This window comes from Podarcis cretensis, assembly GCF_951804945.1.
Source record: "Podarcis cretensis genome assembly, chromosome: 3".
Taxonomy (NCBI): domain Eukaryota; kingdom Metazoa; phylum Chordata; class Lepidosauria; order Squamata; family Lacertidae; genus Podarcis; species Podarcis cretensis.
Window position 1 is genome coordinate 98,884,760 of NC_137172.1, and position 25,115 is coordinate 98,909,874.

Sequence of the window (25,115 nt, forward strand, 5' to 3'; positions counted from 1 at the left end):
TAAAATGCCCATCTCGCAAGGACCGATTGAATACTGTTAGGTGTTCTCAAGGTGTGTTCATTGAGTTATACTTCTTTCTAAATAGCACCCTTTCTGTCAGGTTACTAACACCTTCTTTCAGCTCATTGAAAATCAGAAATGCCAATGATAATGTTCACTTTCTGAAAACTTAAATAAGTGTAAGTGAAAGGCAGTAGAATTAGCACCCATAGAAATGGCTTTTGAAAAAGGATTCCAATATCGGTAAATCATTAGAGCTTTTTTACCATCTTTTTTACCATTCTTACCATAAAAAGGTAAAGGTACCCCTGCCCGTACGGGCCAGTCGTGTCCGACCCTAGGGTTGCGTGCTCATCTCACTCTAGAGGCCGTGAGCCGGCGCCGTCCGAAGACACTTCCGGGTCACGTGGCTAGCGTGACGAAGCTGCAGCTGGCGAGCCAGCACCAGCGCAGCACACGGAAACGCCGTTTACCTTCCCGCTAGAAAGTGGTCCCTATTTATCTACTTGCACTTAAGAGTGCTTTTGAACTGCTAGGTGGGCAGGAGCTGGGACTGAACGACGGGAGCTCACCCTGCCGCGGGGATTCGAACCGCCGACCATACGATTGGCAAGTCCTAGGCATACTTGGACCCTAACACTGCAATCGTATGCATGTTTGCTCAGAACTAAGTCCTATTGAGTTTAGTAGGACTTACTTCCAGTTAATTGTGCATAGAATTGCAGCCTAAATTCCAGACAATTTGAAAATATATTTCTAGATGTTTAGCTCACCTTCCATTGGTGATATCAAACAAACCCTGTCATGGATTGGAAACAAAAATACTTGTTTTCATATGCATAATATCGCTGAGCAAGGGATCACACTTCTTCAATAGGTGTTAAGCAATTGTAAATGGAAACATATGTGAAAGATATTTTCTAAGTGCTCAGGAAGAAGGTTGACGCTTAGAAGTGGGTAGTTGCTGACCTAAATAGTTCATAAAATAGTTCCCTCCCTCGTTTTCTTGAAGCTCTCTTCCTCATTTGGGTGCTACTGCTTTGCTTGTCTCTCTCAACTTTTTTTTGTTTTTTTTTTAAACAGTATAGGGTTGTGAATATATAAATCAGCAGTCTTTAAAAAAAAAAATAGGCCAGGAATCAGATGTCTAACACAAATCCCTTGAGTGTTTTTTGTTACTTTGCATTGCCAATGAATATAACAGTTTCTTTTCTTGAGATGAAACTAAGGCAGCAAGCTCTTAATTATTCAGAGACTCTTTCCCCTTCAAATCATAAAATTTTAGCGTTGGAATGGACCCTGAGGGTCATCTAGTTCAACCCCCTGCAATGCAAAAATCTCAACTGAAGCATCCATGACAGATGGCCATCCAACCTCTGCTTAAAAACCTCTGGAAGGAGAGTCCACCACCTCCGAAGGGAGACCGTTCTACTTTTGAACAGCTCTTACTATCAGAAAGTTCTTCCAGATGTTTAGTCGGAATCTCCTTTCTTGTAACTTGAATCCATTGATTCGGGTCCTAGCCTCCAGAGCAGGAGAAAACAAGCTTGCTCCATTTTCCACGTGACAACCCTTTAGATCTGCCTTTCTCAACCTGTGGGTCCCCAGATGTTGTTGGACTACAACTCCCATCACCCCTAGCTAGCAAGACCATAGCTCAGGGATGATGGGAGTTGTAGTCCAACAACATCTGGGGACCCACAGATTGAGAACCGCTGCTTTAGATATTTCAAGATGGCTATCATATATTTTCCAGGTTAAACATACCCAATTCCCTCAACTGTTCCTCATAAGGCTTAGTTTCCATACCCTTTATCATCTTGGTTGCCTTCATCTACACACCTTCCAGCTTGTCAATATCCTTCTTCAATTGTGGTGGCCAGAATTGGACAAAGTACTCTAGGTGGGGTCTGACCAAGGCAAAATAGAGTGGTATCGGGACACTATACAGTGGTGCCTCGCAAGACGAATGCCTCGCAAGACGAAAAACCCGCTAGACGAAAGGGTTTTCCGTTTTTCGAGGCGCTTCACAAGACGAATTTCCCTATGGGCTTGCTTCGCAAGACGAAAACGTCTTGCGAGTCTTGCGAGTTTTTTCCCTTCCCCCCCCCTTTTTCTAAGCCGCTAATAGCCGCTAAGCCGCTAATAGCGCTAATCCGCTAAGCCGCTAATAGGGGTGCTTCGCAAGATGAAAAAACCGCAAGACGAAGAGACTCGTGGAACGAATTATTTTTGTCTTGCGAGGCACCACTGTACTTCGGTTGATGCAGCCTAGAATAGCATTAACCTTCTCTCCGCCCTGCCCCCCCCCCGCTGCACCACACTGTTGATTCATGTTAAGCTTGTGGTCTACTAAGACCCCTAGATAGATCCTTTTCACACGTACTATTAGCAAGCCAGGTGTTCCACATCTTATATTTGTGTATCTGGTTCTTCATTTTGTTAGTTTGGGCCCAGTTCTGCAATCTGTTATGGTCATATTGTATCCCAATTTCTGCCTTCTGTGGCATTTGCTACCCCTCCCAGTTTGGTGTCATCTACAAATTTGATGAGCATCCGCTTAATACCTTTAGGCCCAAGACAAAATGTGGCACCCCACTTTTTCACTTTTTTCTAGAATGATGAGGAACCATTAGTGAGTGCATGTCTGATTACCCTTAGCATTCCCTTGCCTGTGTATAATAATAATAATAATAATAATAATAATAATAATAATAATAAATTTTATTTATACCCCACCCTCCCCAGCCAAGGCCGGGCTCAGGGTGGCTAACAAGCAATAATAAAAACAAGTTGAATGAATACAACTTAAAAACAAGATTAAAATATAACATTGAAACATTAAAATGCAGCCTCATCACAGGAGGAGAAAGGAAAAAAGAAAGAGGGGGAGGGAATCAAATTGACTCTAATGAAACCCAAGAGAACATGATCACTTCCTCCCAAGGTTCCCAGTACTTTCACTTCGTTGATCTATTCCTCTCTGTTATTGAGGAACAAGTCCAAGAGAAAAAAAAAACCCTTGTTGCATCTTCCACCTTCTGTTTCCAATATCTCCCAATTGTTGATAGTGATTGACTATGAAGACAAATCACATGTAGTTAAGGGCTTTGCTCAGGTAACTGAATACAAATATGAATTAAAAGTACAGTGGTGCCCCGCAAGACGAATGCCTCGCAAGACGGAAAACCCGCTAGACGAAAGGGTTTTCCGTTTTGGAGGTGCTTCGCAAAACAAATTTCCTATGGGCTTGCTTCGCAAGACGAAAATGTCTTGCGAGTTCCTGCGGGTTTTTTCCCTCCCCCCCTTTTCTAAGCCACTAAGCCGCTTATCAGCTGATCCGCTAAGCCGCTTAACAGCTGATCCGCTAAGACGCTGATCAGCTGATCAGCTAAGCCGCTAAGCCGCTTATCAGCTAAGCCGCTAAGCCTCTTATCAGCTGATCCGCTAAGACGCTAATAGTGCTAATCCGCTAAGCCGCTAATGGGCTTGCTTCGCAAGACAAAAAAACCGCAAGACGAAGAGACTCGGATTCTTTTCATCTTGCGAGGCACCACTGTATCTCCAACACAATGGGGTAAGGCTTACTTTATCTTCTCCACATGGCATAGTAAAGCCATCATAGGATGAAAATGATGTGATAGTCTGTTTCGGGTTCCACTACCTGGTGATGCATTGATGTTATTTTAGGAGGGGTGGGCCTCCCATTGCTGTTGGACCCCAACTCCCATCATCTTCAGTCAGCATAAACATTGGTGAGGGGTGAGGGGAAGTCTAATCCAGCCACATCTGGAGGGTGGTAGGTGCCACACATTGCTAACGTGGTGCGTTGCTTTTTACTTTATTCCAGTGACCACCTGTAAGTTGCTTTAAGAGTGCTTGCTATAAAGTGGGGCAAATAGCTTTTTAAGTAAGATATTTGATCTATTAAATGGTTTATGATTATGATTACACCAACAGGGTGCACAGCGCAGCATCAAACAACTGCAAAAAGACAGGGCCACTCGATAACGTCTTCTACAGATTATAGTTAAGTGGAAGGTTATAAATGCACCCCCAGGGACTTGCATGTGTGTGCCTGCTTTGGATTGCTTAAAGTGACGTTGTTGAATTTTTGTGCTTGCAGTGTTGCATGGGAGCCGATGGGAGATGGCAAAAGATTAATTTCTCTGGCTGATAATCACTTGCTTCTGTGGGATTTGCAAGAAAGCTCAAGCAAGGCGGTGGTAAGGAGTGTCACAAATTACAGCGAGGCCTCATTTTGTTTTGTGGTGGCATTGCTTTTCTGTACGTTTGTTTGATTGATAAGCAAGTTGCTAACATATTTAAACTGTATTCCAAGCAGCAGCAGTGTGTGTGTGTTGCTTCAAAGGAAAGTAAGTGTTTTAATACCTGGTGAAAATCTTTTGACAGCCATGAAACAATCTTCAGAAACCGCACATAATTCACACCCGTAGAAGAACAGTCATGATTCTTCCTGTGTGAAGCTTTTGTTCATCCTTTTTGGCCCATATCTACCCTCTCCCCCCCCCCCATGTTGGTCAACCAGCCGGTTCCTTTTTGGCTGTTGCCATCCATGGTGTTCCCTCGAATTGACCAATATTCTACTCACTGTCTCCCTCGCCAACTGTTGGCCAACTCTTTCTAGAGCAAAGTCTGTTTGCATGCTGTGATCAACATTCTTGTCTGATTGAAGTGTCAGGTTTTTACAGACATGCTTAGCATTTCCTCCTTCTCCTCTTGCTCCCCCTGGGCTGCTCTGCCTCGCCTTGCTTTAAGGTTCTTTGAATGTTAATTAGGCTTTTCACTGTCCTAGGCAGTCTCTTTCGTTCATAATCTCAAAGTTACCATATTTCTCCTTAATTCCAATCTGCATCAAATATAAGCATTTCCTTTGGGAAGTTCTCCAGTCTGTCACAAGTCATACCACTTAATAGAAAGGGAATTTTTCTACTGAGCGCCGAGTTCTTGGGCTCTCTCATTTACTTCGCTGGAATTTAGCTACAGAAATTCATCACTGTCGCATGCCTTTCATTAGATGAGCTACTCCTCCAAATAAACTGTCTACATTAACTCTTTCCTTGACTATGTTTGCACGTGTCTAGGCCAGTTGAGCTGTGGGCATTATACCATTTTTTTAAATAAAAAAAAAGCATTGCTCCAAAGTAACCCAGGTTCTGTGCTGTGGACAGCGGACTTGTGACATTAAATAATTATGCAAATTAAGGCCATTTGCATGCATCTGGTTGTTCTGCATACTTCCTGCTCAACTAATCATGAAGATGGGTGAAGATCTCTGTAGGGATGCCTTCTAGTCATTGGACATTCTACCCAAACCACTACCACCCTGCTCCAGTTTATGAGTCACCTCAGGCATTTCCGGCATGTTCTTTTCCAAAATTAGCTTCACAAACAAACAGTAGAAACTTTTCTCCTACTATTGCTCCCTACAGGTGTTCTGAAACTACATATAAAGGGGGAGGGGACAAATACATTTTTAAGTAAGATATTTGATCTATTAAATGGCTTATGATTATGATTACACCAATAGGGTGTACAGTGCAGCACCAAACAACTGGGATTTAAAGAGGAAGGAACTCTGATGGGATGAGGAAGGAGGCCATTTGATGTGATGCCAGGGGCTGCATAAAATGAGGTTGGAGGCAACAGGCCTTAACAGTATTGTTAAGGAACACAGGTGTTTCAAGTACCTGTTTGTGTTCTAGGAAATGGAGCACAGTAACCAGCTCGATACATTTTCCTTCATTTGTGCTTAGGGGCTATTCCGTATTCATGGACCTGTTCAGAAGAGGTGGTGTTCCCTGAGACACAGTAGGAAAGGGGAGATTGGGAGCAGAGCCTAGAATTGTGTCTCTGCTTGCACTGGAGAGAGAAGATCGAGTGGATTGCAAAGCGCCGTTTATTTGAATGTGGGATTTCCCTGAGCTATAAGATGGGTTTTTAAAAATGGTGTACGTGTTGCTGTAACCTTCTGTGTATGTAGGCTTATCCTAGCAATATCTGAAAAGGCCCAGCATTGAGAGAGGTAGCACAGGTGATCTTCTGCCCAAACTCATCCATTTATCTGTAAGGGTTCCTCTCTCTGTTCTTCTTTTTAAAAGGTGATAATGAATTACTTTGTAAAAAACACTTTGAGGTTTTCTTTTACAATCAAGCAGGGCAGAAATGTTATGGAATCAATCAATCAGTCAATCAATTTTGTATCTTATCCATCAATAATTGACAAACATCATTGTCTGTGCTAGGTAGAACTAAGTGTAATTCACCAACAAGTCAGTGAGGCATGTTGCGAAATGAATATTATCGTCCGACACATGAATAATTCCCTGTTTTAAGTTTCAAGCTGTTCTGCTTGTTGCCTCTGAAGTGAGCTGCTCTGTACAGCTAGAGAGGCATTTCACATGAGAGTCACTCACTTGAGTTGTTTCTAACTCGCAGCTGTCAAATTCCGTCGCCTTGGAAGGAAAGGGACAGCTGAAGTTTACCTCCGGACGATGGAGTCCCCACCATAATTGCACTCAGGTTGCGACAGCAAACGACACTGCCATTCGAGGATGGGATATACGCACTATGACGTAAGGAGTGTGGTTTCTTCTTTCTGTCTATATCTGTATCTGTATAAAAGCTGTGTCTTTCTGGAAAGTTACTCTTCCAGCAGTGATTTTTTTATTTTTAAAGCAGGCTTAAAAAGTAGTCATTTCACTAGTTTACATGTCTAGTTTAGACGTCTGCCATGGATTCAATAAGCTATAAAGGGAAAGGTAAAGGGACCCCTGACCATTAGATCCAGTCGTGACCGACTCTGCGGTTGTGGCGCTCATCTCGCTTTATTGGCCGGCGTACAGCTTCCGGTTCATGTGGCCAGCATGACTAAGCCGCTTCTGGCGAACCAGAGCAGCACACGGAAATGCCATTTACCTTCCCACTGAAGCGCTACCTATTTTTCTACTTGCACTTTGATGTGCTTGCAAACTGCTAGGTTGGCAGGAGCAGGGACCGAGCAACGGGAGCTCACCCCGTCGCGGGGATTCGAACCGCTGACCTTCTGATCGGCAAGTCCTAGGCTCTGTGGTTTAACCCACACCGCCACCCGTGTCCCTTCAATAAGCTATAGCAGCAGCCTAAAGGATCCATTTTCTTCACATCCAGTATGTACGGTATGTGAAAATCCTGCTGTTATTAAGCTACTGATAAAAAAACCCACCCCATTCATTTAAAACAGAGCTAGGTGTGGATGTTTTTAGAGCCGAGGTGGGGAAACGTTGGCTTTCCAGATGTTGTTGCTCTCCAGCTCCCATCAGTCTTTGCCAGCATGGCCAATGGTCATGAATGATCGTGATGGAGGGCAACAGCTTCCCCATTCCTATTTTAGAATGTGCCAATGCCATTGAACTCAGCAGTTCAGTCCAGAGCAGAGTGACTTAAGTTTCCATTCTGGACTGTTACTTTAAAGCTGGCTGACTCTGGTATACTAATGACGCTTTCTTTCAAATTTTAGAGGTTTTTTTAGGGGGCGGGCTAGAGGGGGAGATTAGCTAGGTCTGGAGTTTGCTCTGCTTTGTTTGAGGAGGGATGAATTTTAGGTTTCCATTTGATTTTGATAGTATCTTTAGAGATAATGCAGCAGAGGTTTCCAATCTATTGACAGTCAGTTGCCTGGCACAACGGTGTTTAGTATTGGGGCCGCAACGTATCAAAATTTTTGAATGCCAACAAACCTAAACCTTCAATATAAGAAATATAGGACTCCTTTCCTGCTCTAGTTGTAATTTTGATAAGCAAAGGAGTGATGTTGTGCACATCTGTTGCCATGACAACAGAAGTCTGTGCAAGCTTTTTTAAGATACAGCTTATCCCCTTAGCACACAGTAATTTATCACTAGCCTCGGAAGACGGATGTCTTGTAATAACTTCTGCTGCCTTAAAGGGGGAGATGACTTTAAATTTGGTTTTATGTCTCCCGTGTGCTCATGGGTGCAGCACTATATTTCCATTGTTTCTAATTACATTCCTTTATACCCCAAAACTGATTAATTTGATTAGGAAAAGTTAAAAATATGTATTTAAATGCTTATAGTAATTCTCTCACTTTCCTCTTCCATTTTCTGCAAGAATATGGGTTAAAACCTGACTTTGGGCTTCTACACTAGATCAGTATAAATTGCAACTGGACTCATGGCATGGCACCAGAAAAGTTCACAAATGTGTGTGCTCAAAGCTGATCATAGTGAGCTGAAGAGAAGCATTGTCTTTCTTAGCTTAATTTTACCTAAAAGGCTTTGCTGGACTAGAAAAGAAGCTGAAAGCTGGGGACATAATGCTGTGTTTGGAGCACCCTAAACCAAAGTCGAAGCTAGATGGGGTGTGTACATTTTTGGTGGTGGGGGACACATTACTAGCAGCTGAGCAGAAGGCGCTGCTCCATTGTTGCGCCTACTCTTGCTTTTGACTCCACCTACCACTGTCATGGAACCTCAGAAGGTTGTCCATGTGCGAATGTGACCTTTGGGTTCAAAGTGATTTCCTGACCCTCCAGAAAATCATGGTTCCCACCTCCCTCTTGTCTCGTCTGCTACACCAAGGCCCTTTTAGCTTCTGGACTCCTGTAGCTACATAGTGGTGAGAGATTACAGCAGTGCTCCTCAGCCTTTTTTGATCTGGGAGCCCATTCAGAAATCTGAGATACTCTCATGGGCGCCACAAAATGCCCTTATCCCTTTTCCCATATTATACACCTGGTCATATGCTGAGATTTCCAGATGGGAACCGTATGGTTGTGCCATAGCCTGCTGGGATTCATCTTGCAACGTATGGGGGGAGGGCCTTATCTGTTGTGGCACCCAGTTTGTGGAATCCTCTTCCAAAATGAGGCAAGCCCTGACATGACCATTTTATTCACCCAGGAATTTGCTGTTTATTCATGCTGAGCTTTTAGTAGAATCACTGTTTCTACGGTGATTTTTATGTTTCGTTGCATTTTAATATGCATTGTTGTGAACTGCCCTGGTATTACCCAATGAAGGGGAATATAAATGTATAAATATGCAAATACACAAACAGATGAATGAATTTCAGAGAAGAAAATGTGGTGGCACTGTTTTAAGCAGATGGTCCCATGACCAGACAATAGTAGGCAATGCGGCCTACAATATACATTTCACGTTCGTTTGGAATATATTGCCTGCAAAACTTAAGACATGCGCACAGTAGTTGTTTGTTTCTGGCTACATGCTCTTTGATGGCACATATTCCAAGAACTGGAAGTTGAGGGGAAAAGACATAACCAAGCTGATGGTAAAGTACTTATTGAACAATATGTTTATTTAGAGTCCGTGCCTGTAAGAGGTAGCTGTATGCAGTCCCTGTTCTGCCTTAAATTCACTGTGGCACACCTCTGCCTTTTATCTTATGTGAGTGGTGATTTGTGAGCTCACTAGAGCACCCCAAATTTTCTTATGTGGAAGGTGGGCTTTGGCACTGGTATTAATCTCAGCGATGCTGCTGATGTGTTAGAGGACAAGATGGTGGCTTGATTCTAATGACAAGGCAGATGTTTCCCAGCACCAGCTGCCTGTGTGGTGTTGGAGGTGATGCTGGTGGTGTGTGTGTGTGAGAGAGAGAGAGAGAGAGAGAGAGAGAGAATGAGAATGAGAATGAGTGACTGAAGCACCACTGTAACTATCTGTACATGTGCTGTGATGCCCTAAATCCGGTCTACTTGCCCCAGAATAACCTGGCTATTCGCAGACATACTGTTCTAACCCCAGAAGTAATTTCAAAGGAGCAGAGCTAATATGCCAGCACTTGGCACCAAAGTAAACGCAGCAAGTTGCTGTTGTCCTAAATTGAAGCAAATTAATTTGCAGTGCAAACATGCCCCTTGTTTTCTATTAGCGCTGTGGCTGGGCTTCGCTATTTGCCTTTTCTTGATGTGCCTCTTTTTTCTTTCCACCCCTTTCCTCCTGCAGTCAAATATATTGTATAGAAAATGCTCATGGACAGCTGGTGAGGGACCTAGATTTTAATCCCAACAAACAGTACTATCTGGCTAGCTGCGGAGATGACTGCAAGGTGAAATTCTGGGACACCAGAAACGTCAGTGAGCCAGTGAAGACACTGGAAGAGCATTCCCACTGGTAAAGTGAATTTATTTGGGTGAAGGATTTATCAAATTGAATCTGCTAATTGTTCTTTTCTGAAAACCATGCAAACAAGTTCAGCTGGTGCTGCAGATAATTTTTTTTCTTTCTTTCCTCTAAGCAGAATACAAATATTTTTAATATTTTAAAAGCTAGCAAATGTTGATTTGTTTTCTAGGAAGGTATTGTCCGTACTGTAAAATAGTTTTAATGTGTTTCTACAGCAGAGATTAATGATTCCCTTTTGTTGAAGATTAATGTAGAAAGATTTCTATATAGCCAAGAGACAGAGTGTTGTTCAGATTTCATAGATTTTAGGGTGGCAGCATCTGCGGCAAAATAATTCTGGGCCCTGAAGCGACTTCAGCACTGGCATCGAAGAGGCAACTTTGTGGAAACATCTTTATTTACTGAGATTATTAAGCCATTAGAACAACAGAAAATCTGGAGACATTTGGTATTAACATGATATTCGAGAACTCAGTTAATAGCGTTAATCCTCCCTTTGTCTTATGGACTATTTTAACCATACCCAGCACAGATTTGGGGTAACTTTGGGCTCAATTTATCACATTAATAAATAATCCATGTTTTGCTTATGGGGGAATGCTTTGTCTTCGGAATATCTGCATGCTGTGTTTAAACAATAAGCAAAAACTTCCATTGCAGGATTTGGGCTTTTGGGTCTCCCCCTCCTTATAACTTGTTGGTCGGTTCTGTAAAGAACTGGCCTTGCAAAATGAAATAAAAAGTTTTTAAAAGTAGGAGCAAAAGATAAGGCTTTTGTTAATCCCCCTCCTAGGCTTCATCCAGGTATTGACGTGAATTGCTTTTGCTACTTGCCTCCAGGGCAACTGCAGTGCATTAATGCCCAGTTGCCCAGTCCCAGACAGAAATAACATTGTAGAGCTATTGCTGTGCTTACCCAATACGTCAGGAAAGGCAGCAATGCTATCCGGCCCAGGAAAAAGAACAGTGTATGTTTGTTTCTCTAGGCTGGTAGGAGCAGCAAGTTACATTGGAATGAAATGTGCAGTCCTTCCATGAACAAAAGGAGTTACTCTATTTTGGGAAAGGGTTTGATCCAATAGGGTCTTCCGTTCACCGTATGGGGAGGAAGGGAGGTAGGAGAGAGACTTGCTGATATCCACTCCCCTTGTTGCCAGCAGGAGCATTCCAGATCTCTCACAGATCTCTGGATCCAGTCCAGTGGTTTTGGGACAAGCAACTGGGCTGACATTGTACTACAAGCTGGAGTTGCACTTCTCGAATTAGCACAGCCAGTGTATTCAGCTTATTGATGCTCAAGTACAGAGATAGGAAACCTGTGGCCCTCAGTTATTGCTGGACTCCAACTCCCATCACCTCTAAACTTTGGCCATGCTTGCTGGGGCTGATGGAATTTGGAGTCTGGGGGATTGCCACTATCCCATCCTTGCAACCTGCACCTCTGATTCTCAACATGGTCCCTAAGCACTTTATTAGAGAGGCAATATCAGTGGCATTTTATTGTTGCTGTTCAAAACTCACTATATGTCTTTCATCCTATGACTGAAACATCCCATATGTGTTTTTCAGTTGCATTGGACAATAGCCAATATTTTTACACTGTGAGCACAATTATCCTTTCAAACACTGAAGTTCCTTCTATTCGTAGAGTAGAAAAGTTGGTATACTGTCCACATCCTTCAATATCTAGACTTGTTCGATAGCAGGTAATAGATTTCAGCAATCCATCGATGGAAACTGACTTGTCATTTTGAAAGCTGTACAACATGCTTCTATCTGCGTCCTTTAGGTAGTAGTTCAACTGGTTGATTCTGTGGTGGGGTTGATGTTTTCAGGGTCTGGAACGTCCGCTACAATCATTCCCATGACCAATTAGTGCTGACAGGCAGCAGTGACAGCAGAGTCATCCTTTCCAACATGGTATCCATTTCTTCTGAACCTTTTGGGCACCTGGTCGATGATGATGAACTTAGCGACCAGGAAGACCACCAGGAGGACAAGTAAGAAAATAATTTGCTCTTAATTAACAGACATAACATTTTGTGTGAGGTCTAGCGGTCATTTAGGTTGATGAAATGTTCTTTACTGATTGTAGGGTTTTTGTGTACACACCTAAACGGTAAGTAGCTCAACCTCTGAATTCATTAGCTTTCGTACGGTTGTGGACTGTCACTTTTCTGGAGGTTTATTCCTCCCCCCCCCCCACACACACTTTCTGAAGTCATATAGTAGCACTGGCTTGGATCTAAAGCCCATGGAAGTCAAAGGGAGGCCAATGGCTTCCATGGGCCTGCATATTACACAGGAGGGGGACAGGTTTTTCATTTTCCATGGAATTGTTTCTTTGTGATGTGGGTTGGATGGGCATTTCAGGAGAAGCGCAAATTATATTTCTGCGCCAGCTGAAATACTGGTGGCCTCTTGAAAAACTGGCACCAACATTAAAACCACACAAAAATATTTCAGTGGGCTTCTGATGCTTCCTTTTGCACTGCTCTGAGGACTCCTGGGATTTTCGGGTAGCATGGGTGTGCATGTTTAGAACTGGAGAAGGGCACCAGCAGAAGCTTTCACTTCATGACTATTTACCATTTTAAGTCACTAATGCATCCCAAGTGTGTGTGTGTGTGTGTGTGTGTAATCAACTTATGGAGAGTATCACTTCCGGACTGTATTATTAGCAACTACACAATATTAGCAAAACGCAATGTTTGTTTGGAGAAGCTTCATTCTAAGCTATTTAATAGTTTCCTCCCAGTTCTATAAAAACGATAGACGTCTTAATCTCTTCAAAAGAATATGTGCAGATGTAAAATGTGTAGGGGGACAGCTGTGTGACGAACCCCCCCCCCCAGTTTCCAGTGGTGCACCCACTCCATCCCAACCTTTCTATCTGAGCTGATAATACAGCCTTCCTCATCATGTGTGGCTTCTAAGTATGTTTGGCTACACACCTGCCAACCCTCCCTTCAGACCTTTCCCCTTAGCATGGAAAGGTTGGGGGCAGAGTGGATGGGGATGGGGATGTTGGGAGTGGAGGTTAAAAAGAAAGAAAGAGTAAAGGACCCCTGGATGGTTAAGTCCAGTCAAAGGCGACTATGGGGTATGGCACTCATCTCGCTTTTCAGGCCGAGGGAGCCGGCATTTGTCTACAGACAGCTTTCCAAGTCATGTGGCTAGCATGACTAAACCGCTTCTGGCGCAACGGGTCACCGTTGACGAGTGCCAGAGTGCACAGAAACGCTGTTTACCTTCTCGCCACAGCGGTGCCTATTTATCTACTCGCACTGGTGTGCTTTTGAACTGCTAGGATGGAAGAAGCTGGGACAGAGCAAAGGGAGCTCTCCCTATTGTGTGGATTCGAACCACCAACCTTCTGATCAGCAAGGCCAAGAGGGTCAGTGGTTTAGACCACAGTGCCACCCATGTGGGGGTGGAGCATGCACTTTGTGCCCACACACGTTATTTTGAATGCATGAAGGAGGCTTGTGTATCTCCCAGGTTGTTGCTTATGTGAACATTTTTTTAACAAATAGGTCTCTTCCCCCCACCCCAGGTCTCTTGCCATTTTTAAACACCTCACTTCTCTCCTGTTCACCCATGGATATGGTAAACAATTGTTCTCGTCTCATTTCTCATAGGCTTTTAAATAATGGAAATCTACTGCTGCATCCACCACCTCCTTCTTGCTCACTATCCTAAACCTGCTCAGTTTCTTTAGACTTTGTTCATGTCATTTACCTTCCACAGACCCGTTGTCATGCTTGTGGTTTCCCTGTGACTCCTTTCCAAATTGTCAACCACCTTCTTGAACTGCCGCTCTCCTCCAAACTGCAGTACTTCAGATGATGCTTAACTAGCGATAAGCGGAGCAAGGTTATCAGCCTTGGGAAGCAACACTTCTGTCATAGCTGCACAAATAGAATAGCATTGGCCTTTTGTGCTGCAGCATCGCATTTTTGACACGCTTGGTTCATTATCCACCCTTAAGCGCTAACTCTTTCTCAGAAGCGCAGCTTCCTAGGCAGTCATCTTTTCTTCTTGAACATTTGGATCATCTTTGCTGTGGTGACATTTAACATCTTTTCATGTTGGCTGCCTCCTTGTAGCCATTCCAGCTCTCCAGCTAGTTCTTATATTTTATCTTTTAGTCTGTTCTCCAGGAGCTTTTCAGCCCCTCCCAGATTTTAAGCCATTCATTGATGGAAGAGTTAGTTATTTGTGGCATTCATAGCCCACTGTTCCTCCAAATTTTGTTCAGCAACAGTAAAATATGTAATTCCGAAGACATAAAATAAGGCAATTCATGATGTATCAAATAAACATGTTTTGTTTATTTGGTCACCAGAGAAGAGGCGAGGTGGACCTCCTTTAGGAAGACACCCTGGAGTCTGGAGTAGCTGCTTTTTAAAAAATCCTCTCTTGATTGCCTGCCAATTGCACTCCACGTATTGGCAAGACACACGCAAAAAGCATACCCCAATTATTTTTAAAACTCAGTGGGCTCGTATGTTTCAAATACGCCATCCCCAAGTTGTATTGGGCTTTTTTTCTTTTTTAAAAAGTGCTTTTTATTGGTGTCTCATTTAATACAAACAAACAAAATACAGTAAAATTCAACAATCATTTACCCACATTCTTTCCCCACATTCTGCTGAGCATTGACTTCCTTCCCTCCCTTCAAGAGGTTTTCTTATGTCAGTTACTTTTCCACAGTTTCTTATTGTATCCAATCCTATCTACATCGTAAGATTTATTTCAGTCCTGCCAGAGTCTTCAGATTTCTACAGTTATTATTTATGTACTCCATGAATTTATTTCAATCTTTTTGGAATTTTGATTCCTCCTGATTTCGGATTCTACAGGTCAATTTTGCTAGTTCCGCATAATCAACCATCTTCGTCTGCCACTCCTCTATTGTTGGTAATTCTGGTACTTTCCATTTTGGGGCTAACAAAGTTCTGGCAGCAGTCATAGCATACATAAATAACCTTTGATCTGCTTTTTCTATTTCCTCTCCCATCAAGCCTAGCAGGAAAGCCAGTGTGGTGTAGTGGTTAAGAGTGGTAGATTTGTAATCTGGGGAACCGGGTTCGCGTCTCCGCTCCTCCACATGCAGCTGCTGGGTGACCTTGGGCTAGTCACACTTCTCTGAAGTCTCTCAGCCCCACTCACCTCACAGAGTGTTTGTTGTGGGGGAGGAAGGGAAAGGAGAATGTTAGCCGCTTTGAGACTCCTTCGGGTAGTGATAAAGCGGGATATCAAATCCAAACTCTTCTCTTCTTCCGGCTTTTTCGGGAAAGTGTATTTAAATATCTTTTTCAATTTGTTATAAATCTGTTCCCAAAACTGTTTCATTTTCTCACACGTTCACCACATGTGATAAAAATCTCCATCTTTATCTGTGCATTTCCAACGTGTCTTACTACTCATCCTGTACATTCTCACCAGTTTAACAGGTGTCAAATACCAGCGATACAAAATTTTCATTATATTCTCTCTTAAGGTGGTACATGCTGTAAATTTTATACTCTCATTCCACAGTTTTACCCTGGCATCATACTCAATGTTATACCCCAAAATCCATTATCCATGGGTTTTAAGTTGTGTTGGGCTTTGAACATCCTAACCAGCTCTTTGAATTGTGCCCAGAAGCAGACAGTCAGCCAGCGAAGGTTTTTAACATGGGAATCACAAGTTTCCTATCACCAGTATTGTCCACAGTCTGGCTGCAGCAATACGAACCAGTTGCAGTTTCCAGGCAGTCCCTAAAGGTAGCTCCGAGTGAAGTGTATTATGGCAGTCTAAATGACATACTGTCTAAGTGGGACATGGGATGCCATGGCCAATTCTGGCATCTCCAGAACAGGCTAAGTTGTTGCACTAAGTTTAGCTCTGCAAATGCATTCCTGGACACAATCAAAACCTGGACATCCAGGTTCAGGGCCGAACCCTGGAAAACATAACTGGAAAACTGAACCAGACCGCTTTGCACTGTGACGTTTTGTTGCATTTAATGGAATAAAAGGTCTTCCCTGCAAGACTTTTCAGAATAGGATTGACTTAAATATCAACATATAGTATATTGTAGTGCTGCAATCAAATTAGAATTAGGAGTAGGATGTGATTTGACATGTGTTTAATTTGAATATTCCAGTGTTCATGCCTTTTATGGATCAGATTGAAAATCTTAACTTCTTCAGAAGCAGGAAAGAGATGATTCTTCAGGTTACTGCCTGAAGATTTTGTTTGGCGTAACTTTTTTGGGAGTTGCATGGGCCTCGTACGTGGCAATGAACCGCTTGTTAAATGATCCAGTTAAAATACTTGCTCTACAAATGCAAGAGCCACAGCTGTTCAGTTCTCTTGTGTAGTCAAGCACCCAGTTTACATTAGCTTTCTAGGCAATCTAGCATATTCTCAATGTAGATAAGAGCATTTGTGGGTTTTGCTACATTTTATCCTTGTAACAACTCTGTGAAAGGAGATTAGACACAGAGAGAATGAAGTTGTGACTCCCATGGTTGAGAAGGCCAGCTCTCCCCCAAAAGTTCTTCATTATTTCTGTGATAAAGAATCTCCATATCAACATACTAGCAGTTCCTTTATTCACATAGTGTCCGATTCCATGCAGGAAACACACACACACTTCTATTCAGTATGCTGAGAACCTCAAGCTGGTTTAAAAAAAACCTGAAACAAGTTTCTAGACCTTAATACACTGTGAAATCCAGGACCCTGAAGTGTGGGTGGTAGCAATACTGTAGTTCTTTCCCCCTTCCCAATATTACCAGAAGCAGAATGAAATAATAATAATAATAATAATAATAATAATAATTATTATTTATTTATTTATTTATTTATTTATACCCTGTCCATCTGGCTGGGCTTCCCCAGCCACTCTGGGCAGCTTCCAACAAAATATTAAAATACAGTAATGCATCAAACATTAAAAGCTTCCCTAAACAGGGCTGCCTTCAGATGTCTTCTAAAAGTCTGGTAGTTGTTGTTCTCTTTGACATCTGGTGGGAGGGCATTCCACAGGGTGGGCGCCACTACCGAGAAGGCCCTCTGCCTGGTTCCCTGTAACTTGGCTCCTCGCAACGAGGGAAACGCCAGAAGGCCCTCAGCGCTGAACTTCAGTGTGCGGGTAGAACAATGGGTCTGGAGACACTCCTTCAGATATACAAATATACAGATTTGCTTAACTTGGATAACTTATGCAGGTTGCAGAATCCAACTTTGATTAACATTTTTTTAATTTAAAAAAATAGCATAGTGTAGGCTTAGAGTTATAACAGGATCATATATAGTATAAACAGGAAAACATGATTAACATGACAGTAATGGCTAGTTAGGCAGTTTTCGAGCTGAAACTGCTGGCCACTACTGTGTTGCAACTGTGGGAGGAAGTGGATTCCTGTCCTTAACAGAAACCAACAGGAGATGGCAGTTTAGGTAGGTGTCTCAGTCAGTGTTATGCAGTGTGTGGTTGCTGATTGGTTAGACACTCCAACTCACATTCAGGGCTAGCCAATCAGCAACAGTACACTTGCATGGACCAACTGAGACACCTCTTGTTTGTTTCTGGTAAGGACAGGAATTTCTCTCCCTTGATTGCTTGCAGACAACGTGTTTTGCCAACTGCTCCTCTGTTTAGGCATAGTTCTAAAACTTCACCTGGATCAAGAATTGCATATGAAATGCCGCTCTTATCTGTGTGCCGTATGAGACGAAGTTGCACTAAAGGCGTTTAACATTATTTAAATGTGAATTATGTCCCTGTTTATTGGTATGCTGTTGTTGTTTATTAATTCTCATTCGGTTCAGATCTGGATACTAGTGCTTAGCAAATTCAGCAATTCATTCCAAAATCCATATTAAGACTTTAATAGGCCAAAGAGTATGTCAGAAAACAATGTGTTAACTTCTGAGTTCTTCAGGACTCTTCGTCGGGCTTGATGATAAACAGCAAGAGCAGGGAGCAAAAAGTTTTTTGATGGCGCAGCCATGCAGTCTGCATCTGGTCATAATCTGAAAACAGTCTTTGAAGCATTGCAGAACTCATGTTGCAAACACTTACAACTGCAGAGTAACTCCTATAAAATAAATATGATAAATATTTTAACTTGAGGAATATTTTAATATGCTATTTGTGTGCACTCATATAATATCCTTCAGGAAACTGTCAAATCATCCTTGCCTATTGAGAGAACAGTATAAATGTTGGTTTCCAAATATATTTTTTTCTACGATGACTTGCATGGCAGAATCAGAAAAACACAGTTTATCTCATTTCAAGGTGTGTGTATTTTTTCTTAAAGAAACTACCCTCCAGCAGTGAGCAAGCATTGTAATGTTTTATAAATCTCCCATATGGGCACATACAATATAGAATACAGTGTACATTTATGGTCATTTATCTTTAAAAAAAAGTTGAAAAAGATATTGAAAGGCAACTGAAATTATCAAGGGCTCAGCACATCTGCTTATGAATAAAACCTGAATAGTTTGAAGTGTTGTTTTTTGATTAGTTTACAGAGGTAAACTGAGTTGACATATGATAGATGACCTTATTGAGGATTTTCATGGATGAAAAGGTGAGGTAAAATATGTATTCCAATATTTGACTACTGGCTTAATTGTTGTTGGTTTTTTGTTGTTGTTTTCCTTAAAGAAAGAAATAGACAAGGCCTTATCCTCCACTGAACATTAGCTGTGGGTTTGTATCTAATGGTCTTGCTTAGCAGCGGGTAAGACTTCTGTCAGCAGAAATGATAGGGAAGTAATTTTTGGCAATTTCCTCTTCCTCCCAGTAGCCCCTTGCAACCCTCCCACCATCTCTAGATAGCCCCTCATATATATAAAACTTTGTCTATTGTTGGTATGAAATCTTGAGCCTACCTACCACCACCCACCATGGTCGCCTGCGGGCCAAGAGAGGGTGGGATCCAGATGCAATTCCTGGCTAGGCTGGTAGAGCTTCCTCAGTCATTCAAGTAGCATATTACTGCCTAATAATAATAATAATAATAATTTATTATTTGTACCCCGCCCATCTGGCTGGGTTTCCTCAGCCACTCTGGGTGGCTTCCAACAAAGAATAAAAATACATTAAAATGTCACACATTAAAAACTTCCCTGAACAGGGCTGCCTTCAGATGTCTTCTGAATGTCAGGTAGTTGTTTATCTCTTTGACATCTGATGGGAGGGCGTTCCACAGGGCAGGCGCCACTACCGAGAAGGCCCTCTGCCTGGTTCCCTTTAGCTTTGCTTCTTGCAATGAGGAAACCGCCAGAAGGTCCTCGGCGCTGGACCTCAGCATCCAGGCAGAACGATGGGGTTGGAGACGTTCCTTCAGGTATACTGGACCGAGGCTGTTTAGGGTTTTAACACCTTAAAGGTGTTATGCATTGTGGTGCCAGAAGGGGAAACTCTGATTGCCCTGTCCCAGTTTTGCGGTTTCTTAAATAAAGTTTTCGTCAGGCTTATTTGCATGCCATTATTGTTCCGGCAAGAGAAAAATCATAGGTTGCCACTCTGTTCCATCAGCAGCAAGGTTCTGAAGCTTAGGCAACATTTGGCAGAAAATAAGCCCTTTGTGTCTTCCTGAAGTGCAGTCTTGTGTGGTCTTCACTTGAAAAAAAGAAAGAAAGAAGGGGGCGGGGAGAGGCTTCTTCTCCATTCTGCCTGCTACCAGCATACTTTAATCCCCAAAGGGAGATTCAGCAAAAGACAGAACAATTTGAGAGGACTATAAATAGCCGAGTGGAGCAGATAATGCACAACCGTGATCTCTCTGCTAAGGCGGTATATCATTCTTTAGCATACATCTCTCCACCACTTAATTGTTTAATTGTTACACAAAACATTTGTGCATCCGATTGTGCATTGCCTCTGGCCTGAAGGAAGTGGGGGGCAAGCCAGCAGCTTCCTTTGTTGCCTGTTTATCGAACTCCAGGTTAACCCGAGCTCCTAGTTAACTGAAAGTCGGCTATGTCCCCTGATAGGGGCGTGTGCCATCCATTGCTCCCTTGCTTATTCAGAGACGTCTGAAATCTCTGGCATAATGGAGTCTGAGATAAGTGGGTGAGCACTGCACGAGGCACATTGCCGTCTGGGGACGTGACCAACTTTTCACGTCAGCCAGGTGCGTCTGCTGAAGAGCAGATCTGGAAATGGTGTGTGTGGGAGACTAAATAGACGTAGCCTCCAGGAAAAGAAAAGAAAAAGTATATTTTTTAAAAAAAAGCATAACTGATTTTCTCTCACATGCATACTTAACATTCATGCTGCTCCTTGTTCTGTTGCATAGCTACTTGTTTAGTCGTTTAGTTGCGTCCGACTCTTCGGGACCCCATGGACCAGAGCACGCCAGGCACTCCTGTCTTCCACTGCCTCCCGCAGTTTGGTCAAACTCATGCTGGTAGCTTCGAGAACACTATCCAACCATCTCGTCCTCTGTCATCCCCTTCTCCTTCCCTCCATCTTTCCCAACATCAGGGTCTTTTCCAGGGAGTCTTCTCTTCTCATGAGGTGGCCAAAGTATTGGAGCCTCAGCTTCAGGATCTGTCCTTCCAGTGAGCACTCAGGGCTGATTGCTTCAGAATGGAGAGGTTTGATCTTCTTGCAGTCCATGGGACTCTCAAGAGTCTCTCCAGCACCATAATTCAAAAGCATCAATTCTTCGGCGATCAGCCTTCTTTATGATCCAGCTCTCACTTCCATAGCTACTGCATTGGGATTATTTTATTTGGTTCTTGATGCCAAGCATCAGAAACCACAGCGAAGCATCAGTGTTCTAGCTTTGCCAGTGTTCAGCAATAGGGATGTGATTTCAGTTTTAACCTTCCGTTTGCAACTTGGCTGTCGTGGCTGACTAAGCAGCCGTTCTAGCTCCTGTCGCCTTCCAGCAGCACAAACAGGATGTTGAGTTATGTCAGGGACTGGCTGGCTGGATGAGGTGGGCACCCCCTGCCCTAGAGCCCTAGCTCCCCCCCCCCCCAGGATGACACAGAAGATGACTTAGACCCGGATGGTGGTGGTGGGACACTGGAGAGCAGTATGGGGAAGGGACAAGGTGGAAAGTGCTAGAAGCAGGAGGTATGAGCGATCAAGCAGGGGTCAGAAGAAGGAGGCCCTTCTAGGACAGGCTGAGAGTCACCGTGTGAGCGCAGACTCCGATACAGAGGAGTCAGGTTGCCCTTGCTACCCAGCAGGAGGACAGTCCTAGTCCTGCTGTCTCTCCTCCCCCTCTGACACCCTGATCAAGGAAAAGTCCTGCATGTTCAGGAATTTGTTGTTTTTATTCTCGAGGCGAACTAGCTGCAAGGTTGCCTTGGGTTCTCTTTATCCCTCCTCTTTGTTGTAGAAACTGATTTAAATTTATGCATTCTGTGTTTTTATATTCTGATTTTATGCTGTGAACTGCCCTGAGACCTGCGTGTGTAGGGCGGTATATAAATTTATTAAATAATGATGTTGCTGAGCAATGCGCAACACAGGCCAAGAGCAGGAGCCCACTCCCTTGGCGCAAATCATATAATAAGCAGCACATTCCTTCTGTGCAATATGTAACTGGGTATTCTGTGCTAAAAATCCACATATGTACTCTGTCTTCCACATTTTTGCTTGAGGGGCACTTCCATAACATCCCAAGTAAATGAAAAAACAGTATCCACTTCCTAATATATTTTGCACCGTTAGCTTCATGAGAATGTCTTAGTCTTGATGTTCCATCCCAATATCCTCTCCATCGTATTTTCTGCATCTCGTAATGAAAATACCTATACTCATTCCTTAGCCTTAGTTTCAGGGTACCAACGTTATTTGCCAGTGTGGCAGCCAGTGAGCACCTCCAGTTTTTCTCTTGACTAATCGTGCAGGTCAGGTGAACTTCACATCACCTGGTACTGACCTTGGTGACCACGACATCCATGTTTGAACATCTTCTGTGGAAGGAAGGAAGGAGCACTAAAATACCCTGTATTTTAGCTCTCTCAGAGCCACAACCTGGGAACTTTTTAAAACAATGTTTTCCAGAAAGAAGTGGGTTGAGGAGAAGGAGAGAAAGAAAAGCTGGTTTGCTGTGATCTTCCTTAATGAATATGTTAGCCAGCTCTTAGCTCCTTACACACTGCCCAGGCTTGTGCCCTGGGGAAGTCAGGGCTGGTTCAGCTGCAGGTCAGCATGGAGACTCAGAGACAAGCAGTAAAGGTGATTTTTTATTCAAGGAAATAGAATACAAACAGAGAAACTTACGGGGCAAGTAAGTTGCCCCAGTAAATCAGTTGCCAGAATTGACCATCTGTGCCTCTCACCTTCCCCTAAGTCTCCTCCCTGTCCAGCTGTTTTCCCTGCCGTCTTAAACTCCAACGGGGAGAGCCCCCCCGTGCAACCTCTGGACTCGTCGTTCTGCTACATGCAAAGGTTTCCAAGTCCTTGGAGACAAGGGGGAAGGGGAGCTGAATACAGTAGGACCAGCAGGCTCCTGTGATCTGTTGCAGCCTCAGCCCCCACTTCCTCAGCTGCCTGTCTTACATCTGCCGTGCTTTCTGCCTCTTCCTCTCTCACACACAAGCCTGTTGCTTGTTTGGCATCCAACCATTCTGTGTCCCCCCACCCCTCATCCTCTGTCCTGTCTTCAGTGTCCTACCACCACTTCCCTGGCTCTGAGCCTTCCTCTTCTGAGGCAATTTTGGGGGTGTTCCAGCTGGAGCCTCCCACCACTCCTTATTGTCTAGTCCAGTGGTGGCCAAACCTGACCCTCCAGCTGTTTTGGGACTACAACTCCCATCATCCTAGCTAACAGGACCAGTGGTCAGGGATGATAGGAATTGTAGTCCCAAAACAGCTGGAGGGTCAGGTTTGGCCACCACTGGTCTAGCCAGACCCTCATACCTCGGTGCTGCTAACACAGTGGTTGGAGGTGCTCTCCATTGCCTCTCAAGACAGGCATATACTAACATCTTAGCTCTTGTAGGTACGCTCATCATTCTGTAGTTAAGAGTGGCTGTGTGTGTGTGTGTGTGTGTGTGTGTATGTAGCATCACAGGAAAATTGATGTGAAGACATCTGCAGCGACTCCTCAGGTGTTATGAGTACAACATTATTTCTGCTAAATTTGTTCCTCTAGCTTCTTCTCCCGCCCTAAACCTGCACAATTGAGGAGGAGCTTTACAACACACACACACACACTCCTCTTTATATATCAGAGTTGCTCCAATCACTTGCTTTTTTTCCTTTTCCTCTTTTTAAATTCTAGGATTAAAGAACCACTTCAGGACAGCACAATAGCTACCTACGAAGAACATGAAGACAGTGTCTATGCGGTGGAATGGTCTTCAGCCGACCCATGGCTATTTGCCTCGTTAAGTTATGATGGACGGCTTGTTATTAACAGAGTTCCCAGAGCTCTTAAATACCACATACTGTTATAAATCTGTTCACATTTCTTCAGCTTCATTATCTCAATATTGGCTGATAATTGGAAATACTCCATTTCTCAAATAAGTGTCATGAAAGGAATATCAACCCTTTTCCCTCTAGTGTAAATATTTGAAAATTAAAAGAACTGTTATGAAAATCACTTTTAAAAAAACTGTTTTTCTTGTTTTGCAGCTGACATTACACACACACACACACACACACACACACATAAATGAAGAAAATATTGCTATCAAATTTCCTTGTGTGATCTGTGTTGTCCTATATGAATTAGTTGAACCCAAAGGGAGCATCTACGTGTAATTATTTTTAATATTTAGGGAAACAAATTGAATATTGCCAATACACTCACACCAAAGTAAACTATTTCAGTTTCACTTAAGTGTTTCCATAGTGGAGGTTTGTGGTTGAACCAAATTGTGTCTTAAAACATTTCTGTCTCTTAAAACAAATAGACATAGGCTTTGTTTGCATATTATAAAGGTAAAGGTAAAGGTACCCCTGCCCGTACGGGCCAGTCTTGACAGACTCTGGGGTTGTGCGCCCATCTCACTTAAGAGGCCAGGGGCCAGCGCTGTCCGGAGACACTTCCGGGTCACGTGGCCAGCGTGACATCGCTGCTCTGGCGAGCCAGAGTCGCACACGGAAACGCCGTTTACCTTCCCGCTGGTAAGCGGTCCCTATTTATCTACTTGCACCCGGAGGTGCTTTCGAACTGCTAGGTTGGCAGGCGCTGGGACCGAGCAGCGGGAGCGCACCCCGCCGCAGGGATTTGAACCTGCCGACCTTTCGATCGGCAAGTCCTAGGCGCTGAGGCTTTAACCCACAGCGCCACCTGCGTCCCTCTGCATATTATACTAAACTTTAATTTAGTCAGTACAGTGTGGCTGAACCATCCACAGATATGATAGCCTTCTTCAAATATCTCAGGGGCTCCCACATGGAAGATGGAGCAAGCATGTTTTCTCCTGGCTCTGGAGGGTTGGGCTCAAACCACTGGCTTCAAGTTACAAGAAAGGAGATTCCGACTAACTTTCTGACAGTAAGAGCTGTTTGACAGTGAAATGGACTCAGCTACTGTCTTGGTGAGCTCCTGGTCTCTCCCCTGTAATAAGAAGCTCTGTCTCTGGTTTCCATGTTGGAATACATAGATGGTCTAGAAATTGTTGGCAGAGATCATCATACATTTTACATTTAAGGGCCATGTGGGCTAGAGTTTCCACCAGGTGGGCATCGCATGGGCAGATCCTATTTCCTGCCATGGACTCCTTTGGGAGGTTATGGACTCTCCTTCCTTGGAGGTTTTTAAGCAGAGGTTGGATGGCCATTTGTCATGGATGCCTTAGTTGAGATTCCTGCATTGCCGGGGGTTGGACTAGATGACCCTTGGGGTCCCTTCCAACTCTAAGATTCTATGATCTTCTGTATTACGTTAACGTGTTTCAGTTATTGCACAACAGGAAGTGCAGGGGCCACAAGGCCTAGGAAATAATTCCACT

General features: G+C 43.4%; 1 protein-coding gene across 3 annotated transcripts in view; it reads left to right on the plus strand.

Moving 5' to 3' along the window:
- EIPR1 (EARP complex and GARP complex interacting protein 1) overlaps window positions 1–23,758 on the plus strand; it is a 59,423-nt gene extending 35,665 nt beyond the window's left edge. Inside the window, exons 5-10 of one of the 3 annotated variants that reach the window (XR_013837026.1) lie at window positions 4,127–4,226; window positions 6,460–6,596; window positions 9,990–10,157; window positions 12,005–12,169; window positions 18,704–18,769; window positions 23,435–23,563. Coding sequence is in view for 2 of the 3 variants with exons in the window: in XM_079970007.1 (XP_079826133.1) it covers window positions 4,127–4,226; window positions 6,460–6,596; window positions 9,990–10,157; window positions 12,005–12,169; window positions 12,265–12,288; window positions 23,435–23,609 (769 nt within the window). In the remaining variant the exon portion in view is untranslated. Of the gene's footprint in view, window positions 1–4,126; window positions 4,227–6,459; window positions 6,597–9,989; window positions 10,158–12,004; window positions 12,170–12,264; window positions 12,289–18,703; window positions 18,770–23,434 lie in introns of all 3 variants that reach the window. The other 2 variants (XM_079970007.1, XM_079970008.1) reach the window with 2 other exon arrangements.
- Window positions 23,759–25,115: the final 1,357 nt, after the last annotated feature.